The sequence below is a fragment of the Cucumis sativus genome, chromosome 3, assembly GCF_000004075.3.
Source record: "Cucumis sativus cultivar 9930 chromosome 3, Cucumber_9930_V3, whole genome shotgun sequence".
Lineage (NCBI taxonomy): Eukaryota > Viridiplantae > Streptophyta > Magnoliopsida > Cucurbitales > Cucurbitaceae > Cucumis > Cucumis sativus.
The window spans coordinates 32,064,085-32,082,545 of NC_026657.2; the positions used below are offsets into that span (position 1 = coordinate 32,064,085).

The 18,461-nt window shown below is 29.1% G+C and overlaps 1 protein-coding gene across 1 annotated transcript; it reads left to right on the forward strand.

Moving 5' to 3' along the window:
• The first annotated feature begins 2,545 nt into the window (after positions 1-2,545).
• On the forward strand, positions 2,546-6,900 carry LOC101204035 (FT-interacting protein 3). The gene is made up of 3 exons (XM_004136531.3): positions 2,546-3,050; positions 3,649-3,715; positions 3,993-6,900. Exon 3 carries the CDS (start codon positions 4,105-4,107, stop codon positions 6,427-6,429), a length of 2,325 nt encoding a protein of 774 aa, XP_004136579.1. The 5' UTR covers positions 2,546-3,050; positions 3,649-3,715; positions 3,993-4,104; the 3' UTR covers positions 6,430-6,900.
• The last annotated feature ends 11,561 nt before the right edge of the window (positions 6,901-18,461 follow it).

Consider the following 18,461-nt stretch of genomic DNA (forward strand, 5'->3'; position numbering starts at 1 on the left):
ATTATGTTAGTTGATTTGGAGACATATACCTTATAAGCTTACAAAACCATCCAATGGTTATATCAAAATGCCAATTTAAGGATATTTAATTAATTAATGAGTATTGAATAATAATAATAATAATAATAATAATAATCCTAATTTATTATTCTTAGTGGGTAACTTTCTTAAAGGACAAACTCAATTACAACTTAAATAATAAGTACTTTAAAAGGTGATGTATTAAAAAATAGATAAAAGTGCTATCTTGGATGATTAAGTGATAGAAAGAAAAAAGGCTTTGTTATTTCAAATGATTTTTATAATAAAGAGAGCTTGTGTTGTGTGATGTTGAATGGTTTCATCTCTAATAATTATTATGGTAATGTTAGATTCACCTTTCACGTTAATATCGATGTTACGCAAACGTAAAAATATCGACATATCGATGAAATTCTAGTACTATAAAACAATAATAGTTGAACTTTTGTTTAGCTATTATTCTATATGAGGTTCCAATTTCCGCTTTCTTCTACCAAGATACCAAATGTAATCTTAAGATATTAACTAATTGGTCGAGCGGATAAAGACTAGAATCTTTCATCCACTCGATCATCAATTAAAAATCAATAAATCCCGAAAGTTGAAACTCTATTCAACAAAACATTTTGCAATATATATAGAATTGTATAATGTTGCAAGAGTTTGTTGGGAATTTTTTAGGGTTGCAATATTCTTTTTCTTTTCTTTGCCTAAAACTAAGATTGATTTTCAATTATATTGCTAACATTAACCATTTTTATTATTTAACCTAAGAACCATAAAAGCATATATCAAACCACTTCCTTTTTAATCTATTTTCTTTCCAAATTAAAGTGTCAAATATTGAAAGCTCAAAAGAGTAACTTCTCTTCTAAGGAATGCATATACTATATATATATATATATATGAACCCATAACATATTAACCCTAATTTTAGCAGCTCTCTACCATGGCCATGGGATTCTTTTTTCATTTGGCCAAAGGAATAAATGGGTTCCTTCAAAAGCACTTATTTCTTACCCAACCCTTTATTCTTTACATTTTGTTGTGTTTCAAAAAAGAAACCATTTCTCTTTCAATGGAATATGTGTTATTATTTATGGAATTCTTCTTGGCTCTTGCTTTGGATACCACACCCCCACCAACTTTTTCTTCTTCCATTATAATATATGTATATGTATTTTCATTCTATCCTTATAAAGTACAGTCATTGAGTCTATGCAAACTCAATTTATGCATCCATCCAACTTCCTTAAGATAATCTTGAAAACAATTAGTGACTAATTATCACATTGGTAAGATTTTAAAAATGCTACCCATCGCAATAAATCGATAATATATTGGTTTGTTACTCTTATAATATATAACTATTTACCTAATATACCTAATCCTACTTTTAGTTGATGTAGGAGTTGTATAATTGATTTGTATATGTATAATCCAAACAAAAACTTATACTTTACAGAGAACTTATACCCAAATATCATATCCTATAACTAATCTTCAATTTTTATTATCTCATTCTCTTTTTAAAATTATTAAGAATAGTTTCATGAATTCCTATTACTTTTAAATTGATATCTTAATTTGCCTAATATTAAAATTAACCATAGCTAATTAATTACTTGAATTAGCTTCCTGTATGATGTATACATATTACACTTGAATTTTTTACATGATCATTCAAAAGGTAAATTGTTTTTGCCTTCCAAGTTTTGATACTGATGCTTTTGAGCACTACTTTTCTTGAATTCTTTCTTTTAAAACCTTTTCTCATTCTATCCTTTGCTCTTACTCTATATTTTTCAGGTAAAATATTGAATTTACATAAAATATATACAATATTATTTCATGTTCTTTAGGGAAAAAAAAAGGGCAAAAATGCATTAAAAATATTGGAAGTTTCCTCTAACATCATTCACCTTCATGACAGAACTAACAAATGTTTAGGGTGTAAAAATAATTTGCATTTTTATGATTTTTATACATTTTTATTGTATGTTTTTTCCTTAGACAATATTGATTTTCCATCACTAAACTTATGTTATGAATTTTATAACTGTGTGGTCGATCTTATATATAAAAGAGAAGATCCAAAAGTATTTTGAATTTTGTATTATAGTGGAGACAACGCATATAATTAACTTTTTGCTTCATTTACTTTATACCTAATATGCAATTTCTTAATCAATTGTTTTTTTCTAGACATCTCCGTATAAACGAAGGTTAACACAAAACCCCTCTTACCAAAATAATATACTACCCTAGACCTACATATTATCTATATTTTTTTTTTTTTGTTACCCTATAAAAAAAGATGCACATAAATGTATTAAAGTTTGAAAATATTGAAATTCAACATTACTAATATGCTATAGATTAAAAGGTTAAATTTCAAATTCTAATTTTAAGTGCCATTTTTCATTAGAGTTTGAGTTTGGCCATTTTTCAAGAAGAGGTGATCCTTTTAAGTCCTCTACTGTTTCCATTAATATTGTTTTTCATATTTTACAGTTCCCCAAATCACACGGAGAGAGAGGAGGCAGAAGAAGAAGAAGAAGAAGAAGAAGAAGATAGAAGGAGGGTTGTTGATTCTCCGTTATATTATATGTATATGTGTGTGTGTATAAATAATTATTAAGCTCAAAGCAACAGAGAAATCCATGGCACCTGTGAGCTCCAATGGTGGTCCTTCACACGCTTCATTTGGGTCCCTCCACCTTCCATACTAAATACTCTACTCCACACCACAACCCCTTCTAACCATTTCTGTATATTTCTCGCAGATTCATCAGATCCCAACCCATAAAGCAATTCTGCAAAAAGCAAAAGCACTTCTGCTCTGCTAACCCTTCTTTCCTTTCCTTTTTCTCCTCGTTTTCCCTCTTTATCCTCCTCATCCCCCCTTCTCTTCCTTATCTCTTTGGAACTTCAGCATTTTTCTTTTCCTCAACTGGGTTTCTCTTGCCGATCATTCTTTTCTCATCATACTTGCTGTCCTCTCATCATTCGCCTTCACCCCATTTTAGGTACTCTCTCAATCTCAAATGGGTTTGCATTATCGTTTTGGTTTTCGTCTGAAATGCTTGCTTTGATTAGTTTTTTTTTCCCCATTTTGTGTATGTAATGTTTTTCTTTTGGGTTTTGTGTTGGGGATATGATTTTTGTTGTTGGTGGTGGTTTTGAACTTTAATGCCCTGTTTTTCTCTGACTCTGTTTCTTGGGAAATTTTTTGAAGATGAAATTGTATTTTGGGTTTTGTGGGTTTTGAAACTAAACCCTGACTGATGTATAGAGAGTTCTCGAAACCCAAATGGTTGTTTGGGGTATGGCGTAATTAGCATTACATACGAAGGTCTATTTTGTTTCCAGAAAATGACGAACTCACCGCTACTTTCATGGCTGTGTTTTTGTTTTTGTCCTTTATTGTGGACGATAACGTAATAACTTCAGCTTTAACCAGCATTTCTCTTTTGCATTTTTTTTTAAAAAAATTGGTGGAGTTTTTAGAAGAAAGCCCTTCTTCTTCCTTGTTTCTGATTGTTTTTCTTTTTTCTTCTTATGGAAGTACGAACTCTTCTCTGCGCATTAGTTAAACTTGTGATGTCTCTGTCTTGGAATGTTCAGGGTTCTGGCACTTAGATCTGAAACCGTCCGACAAGAACTGTTTGGATTTCTATGTACTACTTTTGAGGTAATATTATTTTATGAGGTTCTAAGATCTATGTCTTTTCTTATTCCATTTGAGTTGGTGGTATTCAAAATAGCTTAGGATATGTTAGCTACTTTTGTTTTGTTTAATTTGGTGAGTTCGAAGCAGCATGTCTGTATGTGGAACTGCTAATATTTTGAGGCTTTTAAGAAACTTTGATTTAAAATTTCCATAGTTTGAGGCAATCTTTAGTCTATTCACTTATTGTAACGGCTAGCTGATTCTGTTTTAATTTATTATCTTCTTCCCTATTTTATAGGCTTCTGAGAACTATTTGACATAATTTGGATTCAATCTTCAGCTTCGGTGAAGAAATCTGACTGTACTCTGTCTACTAATTATTTTGGATCCGTTTCCTTATCAACAAGAAGATGCAGAGGCCACCACCAGAAGATTTTCTATTGAAGGAGACCAATCCCCATCTTGGTGGGGGGAAGGTCACTGGAGATAAGCTCACGAGCACGTATGATCTCGTTGAGCAAATGCAGTATCTCTATGTCCGTGTTGTCAAAGCGAAAGACTTGCCTGGAAAGGATGTTACTGGCAGCTGTGACCCTTATGTAGAGGTGAAGCTTGGGAACTACAAGGGTACAACTCGACATTTTGAGAAGAAGTCGAATCCTGAGTGGAGCCAGGTTTTTGCCTTCTCAAAAGACCGGATTCAGTCTTCAGTGCTTGAGGTTACTGTAAAGGATAAAGATTTTGTGAAGGATGATTTTATGGGTCGTGTGTTGTTTGACATGAATGAGATTCCAAAGCGTGTTCCACCCGACAGTCCATTGGCTCCTCAATGGTATAGACTTGAAGATAAGAAAGGCGATAAACTGAAAGGAGAGCTAATGTTGGCCGTTTGGATGGGAACTCAAGCTGATGAAGCATTTCCTGAAGCATGGCATTCAGATGCTGCAACTGTCAGTGGAACTGATGGTCTAGCAAATATTCGATCGAAGGTGTATCTTTCACCTAAGCTCTGGTATTTAAGGGTTAATGTTATTGAAGCTCAGGACTTACAGCCTACTGATAAGGGTCGATACCCTGAAGTTTTTGTGAAGGCTGTCCTGGGAAATCAAGCTTTGAGAACAAGGATTTCCCAGAACAGAACAATCAATCCATTGTGGAATGAGGATTTGATGTTTGTAGCTGCTGAACCATTTGAGGAACCCTTGATTTTGAGCGTTGAGGACCGAGTTGCTCCGAATAAGGATGAAACCCTTGGTAGGTGTGCGATTCCTTTGCAATATGTGGACCGGAGATTGGATCATAAACCTGTGAACAGCAAATGGTACAATCTGGAGAAGCATATTATCCTTGAAGGAGAAAAGAAGAAAGAAATCAAGTTCGCTAGCAGAATTCATATGAGGATCTGTTTGGAAGGTGGTTATCATGTTTTGGACGAATCAACACACTACAGCAGTGATCTTCGTCCTACTGCCAAAGTATTGTGGAAGCAGAGCATTGGAGTGTTGGAATTAGGTATCCTCAATGCTCAGGGATTGATGCCTATGAAGACTAAAGATGGTCGTGGGACAACAGATGCATATTGTGTGGCGAAATACGGGCAGAAGTGGGTTCGAACTAGGACGATCATTGATAGCTTCACACCCAAGTGGAATGAGCAGTATACTTGGGAAGTTTTCGATCCATGCACAGTGGTTACGATCGGTGTTTTTGATAATTGCCATTTGCTTGGGGGAGATAAAGGTGGAGGGACAAAGGATTCACGAATTGGGAAGGTGAGGATACGTCTTTCAACTCTCGAAACAGACCGAGTTTACACACACTCGTATCCTCTTCTGGTTTTGCATCCAAATGGAGTGAAGAAGATGGGTGAGATACACTTGGCTGTGAGGTTCACTTGCTCTTCCTTGCTGAACATGATGCACATGTACACACATCCCCTGCTTCCCAAAATGCATTATATTCATCCTTTGACGGTCAGCCAGCTTGATAGCTTAAGGCATCAGGCGACTCAGATTGTATCAATGAGGCTGACCCGGGCCGAGCCACCACTGAGGAAGGAAGTTGTTGAATATATGCTGGATGTCGGTTCCCACATGTGGAGTATGCGAAGAAGCAAAGCAAATTTCTTCAGGATTATGGGAGTTTTAAGTGGATTAATAGCAGTAGGAAAATGGTTTGATCAAATTTGCAACTGGAAAAACCCCATTACCACTGTACTGATACACATCTTGTTCATAATCCTGGTCATGTACCCAGAGCTAATCCTGCCCACCATTTTCCTCTACCTCTTCTTGATTGGTGTTTGGTATTACCGTTGGAGACCGAGGCATCCGCCACACATGGACACTCGTTTGTCACATGCAGACTCTGCACACCCCGATGAACTTGACGAAGAATTCGACACATTCCCAACATCAAGGGGTGGTGACATAGTGAGGATGAGGTATGACCGACTTAGAAGCATTGCTGGGAGGATTCAGACTGTTGTGGGGGACTTAGCGACTCAAGGAGAGAGGTTGCAGTCTTTGCTTAGCTGGAGAGACCCAAGAGCCACTGCCCTGTTTGTTTTGTTCTGTCTTGTTGCTGCCATTGTCTTATACGTCACACCATTCCAAGTTGTGGCCCTGCTTACTGGATTTTATGTTTTGAGACACCCCAGATTCCGCCATAAGCTTCCTTCTGTGCCACTGAATTTCTTCAGGAGGCTGCCTGCAAGGACTGATTGTATGTTGTGATGAGAGCCTGACCAATGTCTGCATCTCCCCTCCAATTCTCTTGGACTGACCGACAACGATGATGACATTGCCACGGTATTGCAGTTTTTTTTTCTGCATTTGTCTTTTCAGTTAGATAATGAAGACAGGGAGGAAAGAAAGCAATAGCATAGCAGTCTTGTTTGCTTCTAGCATCTTGAGTGGCCGATTTTTTGTTCTTTTATGTGATGTGTATGACCTTTCTTTTTTACCCTTTTTTTTTCTTAACAAAGCCAATGTATTGGCATGTGGGGTTTTATTTTTTTTATTCCTTCCTCTATGGATCATGTTATAAAAAATAGATATCTTCCCTTCCCTGAAACAGAACAGACCCTTGTGTCAAAAACTCTTCCCATGTCCATATATTGATGATGTTTAACTCCTTCCTCCATTCTAAACGAACTTGTGATGTGATGATGCCTTGGTTTTGTCGAAAAACTCATTGTTTGTTGATACGAACGCTTTGTGGCTATCCCAAGCTGACCATAGATATGAAATTGCAAGTACTTTGTAGAGAATGAGATTAAGAATTAGTGTGTGTGTTTGATTTAGGATATGATGCTGTTGATTGGTGGCTGTGGAATTTAGTAAGAGGTGAATATGTTTTTATTGTATAGAATAATGTAGAAAGAAGGACAAGTTCATGGGAGACACGAGGGTATGTGGACTGGTCTTTGTGGTAAAACCAAAAAATGTTTGTCGGTTCACTTTCTCTTCGTACCTTATCTGTTTGGTTTTGGGTCCAAAAACTCCTGTTTTCTGGATTCTGTCAATGCTAATCTCTCTTTTTATATATTCAATTCATTTTCTATTCTCACTCACTATGCAGCTTAAATTTTATATTTATACATACACACATTTTGGATTTTATATAAGCTTTGAATCATTTTTTTATTTTTGTTCGATTTTGAGATTCTTAATTCTCTGTTTCTTGCTAATGTACTTCGGTTTTCATATATTTATTTAGTTATCTGTCAAATTTTAGAAAATAGAATTAGTTTTTAGTTGAATAGAAAAACACCTCTTCCAAATAGATAACAAATGGTTAGTAATTGGTGTTTAAAAAGTTTCACTTTCAGCCCTAAGGGTAAATATATACATATAAGAAATTCCCCAACTAAAGCACCAAATTAACTTATTAATTAACTAAATGTTGCTTCTTACAACTCATAACTTAAACAGACATGTACTTGAAAATTAACAATAGAAGACTGTAAAATAAGTGATCCACAAAAGTTTGGTTAGAAGTTAAAATGTCTAATTCTCAACTTTAATTGATGAATGAAGAGTGGTATCTAATCTCATAACCTTTTGAAGAAATGAAGAAAATTCCTTAATAAAAATAAATTAATGTATGATTAGTTAATTATCGTATAAATAGCCCCTTTAGTAAAAATAAAACCTTTTCCTTTTGTTTGGAGAACTCTTTGAATTTCTTTTGTTTAGTTGCCTAATACCTTCTTTCCAATGCATCAATTTTTTTAGTGATTTGAAAAGTACAATGTTATTAATAGTTTGATTTTCTTAGTTAGAAAATACTTTTAGTTTTGTGACGGTTCAAATTTTAGTTAAACTTTTTAGTTAGTTTCACAACTCGACCCCAATTAGAGGTTTTAAACTCTTAGCATGCATGATCTATCTATGTTATATTACTTTTTAAAAGCACATATTTCAAATCAAAATGAGCATGAACCGTAGTAAACCAATCCTGAAAACATAGAAATCGAGATAACATCTAAACCTTGAAAGTATTTTACCATGTCGTAAATTAGCCTCTCAACAATCATCTTATCTTCTTTGGTTGCAAAATATCTTATTGTTTATCTAGAGAGGTGTGTGTGAACTTTTTTTTAGGTGATAGGTTACTTCTTAATCTTTCCAAAACGTTGCGTGACTAAAGTTTCTTTGCCTTTTATTTTTCCTCGATAAATTTCTATTTTATTCACAACAACCGTATTTGCTTAAGTCCTTGCAAATAGTTAAACTTCACAATAACTTTTTTAATCTATGGTGACTAATTTGGAAAAAGAAAAGAGTTGTAGGAAAATTCAAACGTTTCTAGTTTAGGCAAAGCTTTCAAACACTCAATATTGCCATTAATGTTGTGTTTGGATCTTTCAAACCCCTCCATGGTATACCTTTTCTGTAGTGAAGTAAAAAATCACTCTTATATCATTCCATAGCTTTGAATCTTATGATATAAATATATAGCTTCTCACCAATTTATTGGGAAAGGTATATCATAGGGTTGAAAAGTACATTTTAAAGTACTGATTAGTATAGTAATTAAAATAATTTTTTCTGACTTAAGAAAAAAAGAACTCATTTTTATTTATTGAATTTTATCTTTTGTGTTATATATGCTATTATTTTATTTTATAAAAACATTTCTTGTTGTTTGGAAATGTTATAATGGGCTTGATCATAGAGGAGGCCCAATATAGTAGTTAGGAAAAGCCCAATAATTCAATCTCCCTTCTACCAATTTGAGAACCAGCAACACTATGCCATCTCTTCACACATTTCTCTAGAAAGTCTCCAGAAAGGTTTCGTCATCTTACATGGTTTCAAGCCATTTTCAAAACGAACCCATCTCCAAAAGAAGTTTAGTTAAATAATAATTTGTATGATCTTTTTTGGAAGTAATTAGTCGAAATCAATTTTAGAATTAGAACATATCCACACTGTTAAATATTATGTTTGTCATGTTTTTAAATCACTCGAAAACACATTAATATTCAGTTAGTTGATTTTAAATCATTAATTTTGAAATTATCAAAAAAAATCAAAAGATGACTCGACCACGTCATAAATGCACTCCCAAACATTGTTGTTTGACAATGGCTTGATCATAGCTAGATATATATACAGTGTATAAGAAATGAAAAGTGAGGCACTTAAATTTGATATGTTAATAGGAAGTGAAAGAATATTATGAGGAAAATAATTGATTTATAAGTAAAATGATGAAATATGATGTTGTCATACAATGAACTTTGTCGTCCCAATCTTCATTTTTTTTTCTTTTCAATCATCAGCCGTACCATTGAAATTAATTAATTACATCAACCCTTCGAATATTCTTAGCCCACTAAATTTGCTTAATATTCTATTGATTAATTATATTTTTTTCTTTTTTTTTTTGAAAAAGAAAAACCCTATCTTTCTTCATATAAATTATTAAGGGCTTTAGTTATTCATTATTTAAAATAACTTCATTCTTTGCAAATGAAAGCTTAGATCTAGAACGATGTGATAGTGATCTACAACAAGGTGATGATCCCATCTTTTTATGTTTTAGGTCACTTGACATGATTTGGCAAAGTTTAAATGTACTATAGACTTTTAGTTGATATGATTCTATATTACGTTGGAATGTTTTAAATCTATTATTTGACGCCTCAATAATAGGCCAAACAGAAGAGTCTCATTAGCCAAGTTACGTTATTGAGAATTTTGGCCTTAGGTTTTAAAAGAGTATACTATATATGAACTCTTTCTAGCCAACTCCATTAGTACCTCTAAATTTATAATTTAATATTTTCTCTCTAGTAATTGATACACAATCGTTAGTGAAAACCACGCAAATATCTGTGTTTTCATAAACCTTTCAAAAAAAAAATTGATAGGACCATTCTTTCTTTCTTTTGCTTGACCCAAGTGAATGTTGTTACTTAGGAGGAGTTCTTTCTCTAGCAAATGATTCCTTAAAAGAAAAAAATTCTTATTTTCTTACCTTTTCTATTTTTTTAAAAAAATAAACTTCTAATTATTAGTTGGCATAAGAAATGAGAGATACATCTCACTTATTCCAAAACGAAAACACTTTTGAGTATCATTTTCTTGAGTGAACAAAACCACTAAAGAACAGAAGTTTTCAAAATCGTGTAGAAAAATGTAAATATGTCGTCAAAGGTTCTATTTTTGATAATTTTTCTTTACTTTATATAATAAACTCCAATTTTTAATTGATTTATTAGGAAATAAGAGGAAAAGGAAATTACAAAATTAAAAAAAAAAAGGAGTGAAAAATATGTATGTGCCTCCATGTGACAAATATATATATATATATTTCTCAAGGAGTCTACAACAAATATGTCTCAAATACCAATAACATACTTTTGCAACAAAATTTTGAGTTTTTTTTTCTTCTTAAATAATTACATACAAATTTCAGAAATAAAAACAATTAACAATTAATGTAGCCGACTAGAAATTTTAAAATGGATAAAATCGACCTCAAAGATGCAACTATATTCTAAAAATTGAAAGCTTATCAATTAATTTGCATTATTTATTTATTGATTTGTTATTATTATTATTATCATTTATTTATTTAGGTGAAAATGATTTTATTATAAAATAACTAAAGAAGACCATGCTTAATTTAATGATTATTAAATAATAGTCTTCACTAAGCGTGCTTTGGGTCACTCTTCATCTCATTGTCAACTTTGGAGTTGAATTTAATTAAGAATATAAAGAAAATTAAGATTTTAAATAAATAATCAATGCCTTTTTTTTCCATTAAAAAATATTTTATTTTTATTTTACAAAAGGAATATCTAATTGGGTCAATTGCGTACGTGTTATTTCATACCATTTTCAAACTTTTATTTGTTGAACTCATGTTAACTCAAATTCATTCATTACTATATATAAATTATTATTTTATGTTAAAGCCTTTTGTTTTTTAATTAAAGAAAATGTTTTCTAGAAAAAGAAAGATGATAAAATAGGATTTGTTGCTATATATTAAACTAATTTATCTTCTTGTAAATCTAAAATAATGCAAGAGTACATACCAAAACAAAGCATAAAAATTAACTTTATTCATCTAAATAATATTATTATATTTTATAAATTCTTTTTTGTTATATTTCAAAAATGCCTAAAAGAAATTTAAAAATAAAGTTAATATAAAAAGAGTCTTTAATTATTAAATGTTTTAGTTTAAATTGATTTCATCTAAAATATGTTAGGTCAATTTCAAATTTTTATTTGTATTAAGCAAATGGTTAAATTAGATTGTGTTTCGTTTTTCGAATAAATAAATCCAACTATGGATCGTTTTAAAGATTATAATAGGTATTATTGTCGAATGGGTCATTATATTTTTTTATGTTCAACCTTAATTTAAATTATCTAGTGCACAAAAATAGACGGTCTATTAAACTATATATAAAATCGATTCCTTCGCTTATTTTCATTTGTATTATTTTTACTTGTACCATCCTAATCCTAATAAAATATACAGAAAGCTAAAGTTATTATACGCCTAATTTCCTTATATATTAAAAATACTAATGTGTGGAAAGAAAAGAAAAATCAAAACCAAACCCTAAAGTTAATTTCCTTGTGGGATAAATATGAGAGAAGGGTTTGAGTTTTTGGTTCTAAAAGGAATAATTATTTGATAACTTTTCAAAGGCTATATGATAGTGACAGTCCATTATATATACATATAACAAAGTCAACTATCAAAAATTTGCATTTCTTGGGTTTGAACTATAATGTTTATTAGATTAGATTAATTAAATTGGCATTTGGTTTTTAATAATAATAATTAAGCCTATAGAGGTGCAACTCACGCAATCCTTTGTCAATGTTGATTCATTTTTCTTTTGTTTTTCTCTCTTTTTTAACTATACCAAATATTTGAACTAATTATGCATCTAAGTACAAAATTATTATAAATGATAAATCTATTCAAAATATTTATAAAATATAACCAACTTTCAAATTTTATTTATGATACACACTAATACAAAATTATTATATTCTAAGTAAACACATAAAAAATCTCTCTTTACATTGAGCTCATAATAATTTTAATTAGCCACAAAGTTCAAGAGTAATTATATAATCACATGGATTATAAACTTATATAATGAGAGAACTTTTAAATACGACGTAGATAACAACAAAAGTTGTTTGATAATATTTTTGTTTCTATTTATAATTGAAGAATCAAATACGAAATTTTGTTTTTTATTAAAAAGAAATTAAAAGAGTCACCAAATTTTGAGGATTTTTCAATAAAATATGAGTTAAATTATATATAAATAAATGTCCACTCAACTTCAAAAATGTTTTTAAAGTTTGAAAAAGTATAAAATATACTTTAAACTTCCAAATTGATTTTAAAAAATACTCTTATTATTATTATTGTTATTGTTAATGTTTTGTGTGAAAAACATATTAAACATTGGAAATAAAAAAAATAAGTTTACTATTAAAAAAAACCTTTAATTAAGGAATTTTTTACACAAATAAATAGATAAGCTCACAATAGATTCTCAAGTTTTAATAAGGTAGGAACTTGAACATATAAGAACAATAATAAGATGGAATAAAATAGCAAAAGATTGAATAAGATATGTGTAGCAACCTTTCATGGCCATGAGATAACAATGGCATAATTTATTTTATTGATTATTAATTAAGTAAAACAACAACAAATATGGTCTCTAAATCCATATTTGACTCACTCTCTTAGATCTTATATACATTAAACTATATATGTATGTTATATTTTGTGAAATAAATATAGTTGACAAACTTCTATTATTAGTAGCCCAAATTCAGATGATTGCCATTTTTTGGTCTCATATACATTGTGGGAATCTTGTAAATTAATTATATTGTTTCTGTCAAAGAAAAAACAAACGAATATTAATTGTATATTTAATGTCTTCTACAAGAACAACTAATAAAAAAAGCTATCACAATGCATAGCTTCATCAATTTAGAAGGTTGAAAATTTGTTTCAAATAGTTAAATTACTAAAATTCAATTTTATGTAGGTTGAATTATGTTCAATTTACCAACTATTAATACATAAACACCATATGGTATGTCAAGATATCATATTAACTATTGAAACTAAATAAATTTAGGTTTACATGTTTATTATTAGTTTGTTTCATATACCCTTTTGTATGGTTGAAAAAATTGCATCACATTAATACACACTCAAAAGTCGTACATATTTAATCTAATTATATGATATAATTGGATTGGAATATCAATAACCTTTCATTTTGATATCAAATTTATTGGGGAATTGAGATTAGTGAAAATGTGGATTTGTTGAATTCAATTTATGTATTTTTTTAAAGAAAAGTATTGGTTCTTTCAAAATATATATCACTTTTTTAATACAACAAATATTTGATGGGCCAAGTAACCTCACTTTAACCTTAAAATATCATTTTAATTGATACACTTTAAAGGTTAGATTGATTTTCAATTTATATTCTTATTATGATTGATAACCAAAATTATAAAATTATAAAGTATGTATTTGGAGTGAAAGAGTTGTAATAAGATGACAATTTTCCATCAAAATTGGTACAATTAAATTATTTTACATTGTACTGTGAAATTATTGATATAAGTAAAGAGCTTTTTCAAATATAAGAAAATGAACAAAAATATTTATAAATATAGCAAAACATTACTGTTAATGTTGATAGACTCTATTAAACTACTCGATCAATTAACGATGAGCATGATCAATCGGTCAAAGTCAATTTTCAACCAAACCAACGTCGAGTCGACTATAATTAGTTTAGTAAATGTTGAGACATACCTGGATCATGAAGAAGTGTAAACCAATTGTTGGTTGGTCCATCAAATTGTTTAAGCATTTGATAACTTTTAAAATGTTGTCAGTTTGAAATTTTTAGAAATCGACATCGACCATCTTCAATTCAGTTAATTTTGAACAATCAGCTCGTTTTTCAATCTATCATGTTCACTTCTATTATCAATGATTGACATTGATAGTCACATATAATATTATAGTAATTTTAAAAAAAATAAAAAGAAAAGATAAAGGTATTTGAACAAATATATATATATATATATATATATATATATATATATATATATATATATATATATATATATATATATATATATATAAAAGTGGAGTTAGAAAGGTCCTTGTGTTACGGAGTAGTTAGAAGACCAACAATTATAAAATTACCGGGAAATAAGTGGAGGCCGTCTACGTGGGGCCTCTCCAAATCGCTTTCATATTCTCAACTCTCGACCCTCCGATCGCAACATCCGGACCCATTCTAAACTTCATTTTCTTAAATCAACGGTCCTAACACACCCCACGTCATAGGTCAACTGCTTCTTCTATGATAATTAATTAATTAATTGAAATAAATAAAGAAAGAATAATACCAAATGATAAAAAGTGAAAATTTTGAAATTCCTATACTACCCCCCTAACGTCCTTTGTAGATACGTTTATTTCTCTCCTCTATTTGCATTACAAATTTCATCTAACGGATATATGACTATTAAATATGCATTTATTTACTTTTGCTTTTTATTCATATCTAAACTGAATATTAAATTCTCACACAATTTAGTGTGTTGGAAAGGATAAATCCAAACTCAAACTACACTCAAAACATTACATTTTCTTTTTACATCACTTCAACTATATATATATATATATATATATATTCATATTAGTCGTTTAAGAGTTACGTTAATCAACGATTGGCTAAAGAATATACCATGAATTTTACTATATTATATAAATTTTGTAAGTAGTTACGTCGTTTTCAATCATTTTTATTTTAAAAATTAAATTTCGAGTGTTTAATGATTAATTTCACTATATTGTATAGATAGTATAAACTTACTAAAGTATTGTTATTGATCATTATCTACCTCTTTTCCGCTATGATTATCACCGGCTATCACAACCCTTCTTCAACCACCTTCCACAACTACTACCGACAACCTACTTTTGTGACAAAAACATAACTTTTGCGATCATTTTCGATAACTAACCGTTGCAACCACGTCTAATCAGAAGCTTCAACCATCAACTCCACTTATCACCTCATTTTTCTAGAACGTTTTTTTTTTTATGTTGAAGTAATAATGACATAATTAAATATATAATCTCTTCCATTTACTTAAACTTGTGAGTTTAGTAATAAGTAAGCAATTTTTCTTACATTGTCTTTTGTTGTACTTGAACAAATGGTTAATAATTTTCTACCTTCAAACACGATACAAAATCAGAAAATGTAGTTTTTACGTTGTGTCAAAGTAAGCTGAACTCAATGTTAATTGACCTAAGCTTCTTTTCTTCGAGCTTGAATGTTCGATATTCAACCTCGTAATTGTTGCACTAACAACGAAATGTTTCTCTATTTCAATACAATATCTATTATTTAATTAATATAATATAATATAGTTTGATTCTTATGTAAGTATTAAGTTTTTTCAATCAAATAATTGTCAAATATAAATTCATAAACAAATTGGGAGGATGTCACATATATATTAAAATCTATTTTATTGTTTGGAACCTTAAAATCTATTTGATTATTTAGTCCAAATTACTACTTCATGTTTTAACATAATGACTTGGACATGCTCCCCTAATATCCACTTTTTATGATTCCACCCATTATGACTTAATACACCAAAATTTTGTCACATTCAAAACAGACATGAAAAATTCTAAAAAAAAAACTAGCAATCTTATTCTTAGATAATTGTCCTATACCATTATGATTCTAAAAATTTATGGCATATAATTCAATTGTGTATATCAATAAAGTAAATCAACATAATTTAGTCAACATACGAATGCGTTAGGGATTAAAAGATACGTGGTTTGTTCCCGTGTTTTCTATTTTTATTGCACGTACGCATAAATTAAATTTCAAAATTAACATTTAATTTCTAAATATTATATTTTTCACTAAAATTAAATAAAGAATATGTGTTTTTCAACAATGGGATGCTTAATAATAATTAAGCTATCAAAAGTTTGACTTAATATCTATATGCTAAATGTGTTTAGGTGATATTGTATAAATTTTTTCCTAAATTATTATTTCCAAATATTATTATCAGCTTTTCTATTAGTCTCATCTTATTTAAAACCAACATTATCATAAACACTGCTATTTTATTATAGAGATGTGGTAAGGAAAAACATATATTCATAATGAAATGAACTTTATGATGAAATAATATTCTAGATTGTCATTATTTAGTAGTAACTAATAAATAAAAATAATACTTTAACCTACTCTTACAATTATCTTTTTTCTTTCTTTCTTTATTGCCTATTTTTGTTCTTAATTTTCTCTCCCTATCCTTCCTGTTCATCCTCCACACAATATAGTAATATTGGACTAAATAGTATTAGGGTTATGTCATGATATTAATTATTATTGAACATATTGAAATTAGTTTATAATTATGTGTGTGATAAAAGGTCTACCTCGAAAAATAAAACTATATAGGGATCGTATCATACCATTTATAACAAATGCGAGGGTCGGTAAAAACTCACACATTAAGTATAGAAAGAAGATTCATCACTTGAAAAATAAGGTTAGGTGGATGGAGTTTACATTTTTCACCCTAACTTCATACTAATTTTAGTGTTCATTTTTATGCTTAGACTTTATATGATTTAAACTAACTTTGGACCATTAATATATAAAACATATATCAGCTAACATGAGCATATAGCTCATTTGGCAAATAATTAATATATACTTTTTCTAAGAGGTAATATATATTATATGAATATATAGTTTAACAAAATATATATATAAAAAAGTTCATTAGAATTGATTTCTTATTTAGAAATGATGAATTACTAACCTAATAGAAATATTTAATTATGAAGAGGCTTACAGAACACATTGATCAAAATTATGTAATATTATAACATTAATCATTATTCTAATTCAATGAAATGAAGCAATGAAGTCAACTGAAACTAGAAAGAATAATAATATTTGGTGTCTTTCTTTCTATTTTTTCTCTATGTTGTGAGTTACATTTTTAGTTCCTTTACTTTACCTAAGCTTTTTTTTTCTAAGTTTATATTCATTATTGTTGTATTTTTATATCTTTCAGTAAGACCTTAATAATGGTATAATAAAATTATATATTTTATGCTAAAGGTTTAATATACACTTCAAAGACATACCCTTAAGTTATAACAAGCATTTTTAGATATAATTACACCAAAAAGTATCATGTTATGAGAGCTGATTTTATATATGGATCAGTAATAAGCTTTGTCACATTTAACCATAGAACTTTAGTAAGCTTTAACAAGCAATCAAATAGGATAATATTTATAAATGCAACTTTTAAAGCCATAAAATAATGTAGTTCAAATTAAAGTTAAAAATGAGTATAAACTGATCTTTGTAAATGTAATTGCAAGAAAACTCAAATATTATTATATATCATGTGCTTTTTGTAACTAAGTTCTCCGATTAAATATAATTTTGACAAGTTTATTAAAAAAAAAAAAAAAAGAAGAAGAAGAAAAAGACAGAATAGATTATTATATTTTGTTTTTAGAAAAACGAATGTTTTTTGCCAAATTATTTTGAGTCTAATTTTCACTTAGTTTCTAAAATTTATGTTACATTTTTTTTGTTTAATTTTAAATTAGTTTCCAAGTTTATTATGAAATATGAGTTTTTTTCAATTTTATATTTAACTTTCAAGATTTTCATTTTCATTCCTAAATTTTTTACTTGCTTTTAATAGTGAAATTTTAGAAATAGTTTTGATAGTGGGAAGGAATTAATACTAAAATTTAAGCCATTTTAGTTTTAATTTTATTTTAAAAAAGGTTAGTTAATAGACATAACACTAAAATAAAAAATGAGTATTTAGTGAAAATTATTATAAGGTTAAAATTGTAGCTAAATCTATTTTTTTTTTTTTTAAAAAAAAAAAAGAAATTGTGTTTGTTTTCTTACCATTTTTTACTATTTACTATTGCTCGCTTTCATTTCTACCTAAAGAATGTGAAAAAGCTAAAAATTATATTTTTTAGAACAAATAGTTTAGTTTTCAATTTGAATTATAAAAGTATTTCTAAAAAGTATATAAGTACAAAACAAAACAATCTACAAAAGGAAGGCAGTTGTTTAGAAATTTAATTAATCTTTTTTATTTTTTAAAAAACCCATCTAACTATCAAACGAGTC

Excerpts from the sequence above, each read along its gene's own strand:
- LOC101204035 (XM_004136531.3), top strand. The coding sequence starts at position 4,105 with ATGCAGAGGCCACCACCAGAAGATTTTCTATTGAAGGAGACCAATCCC.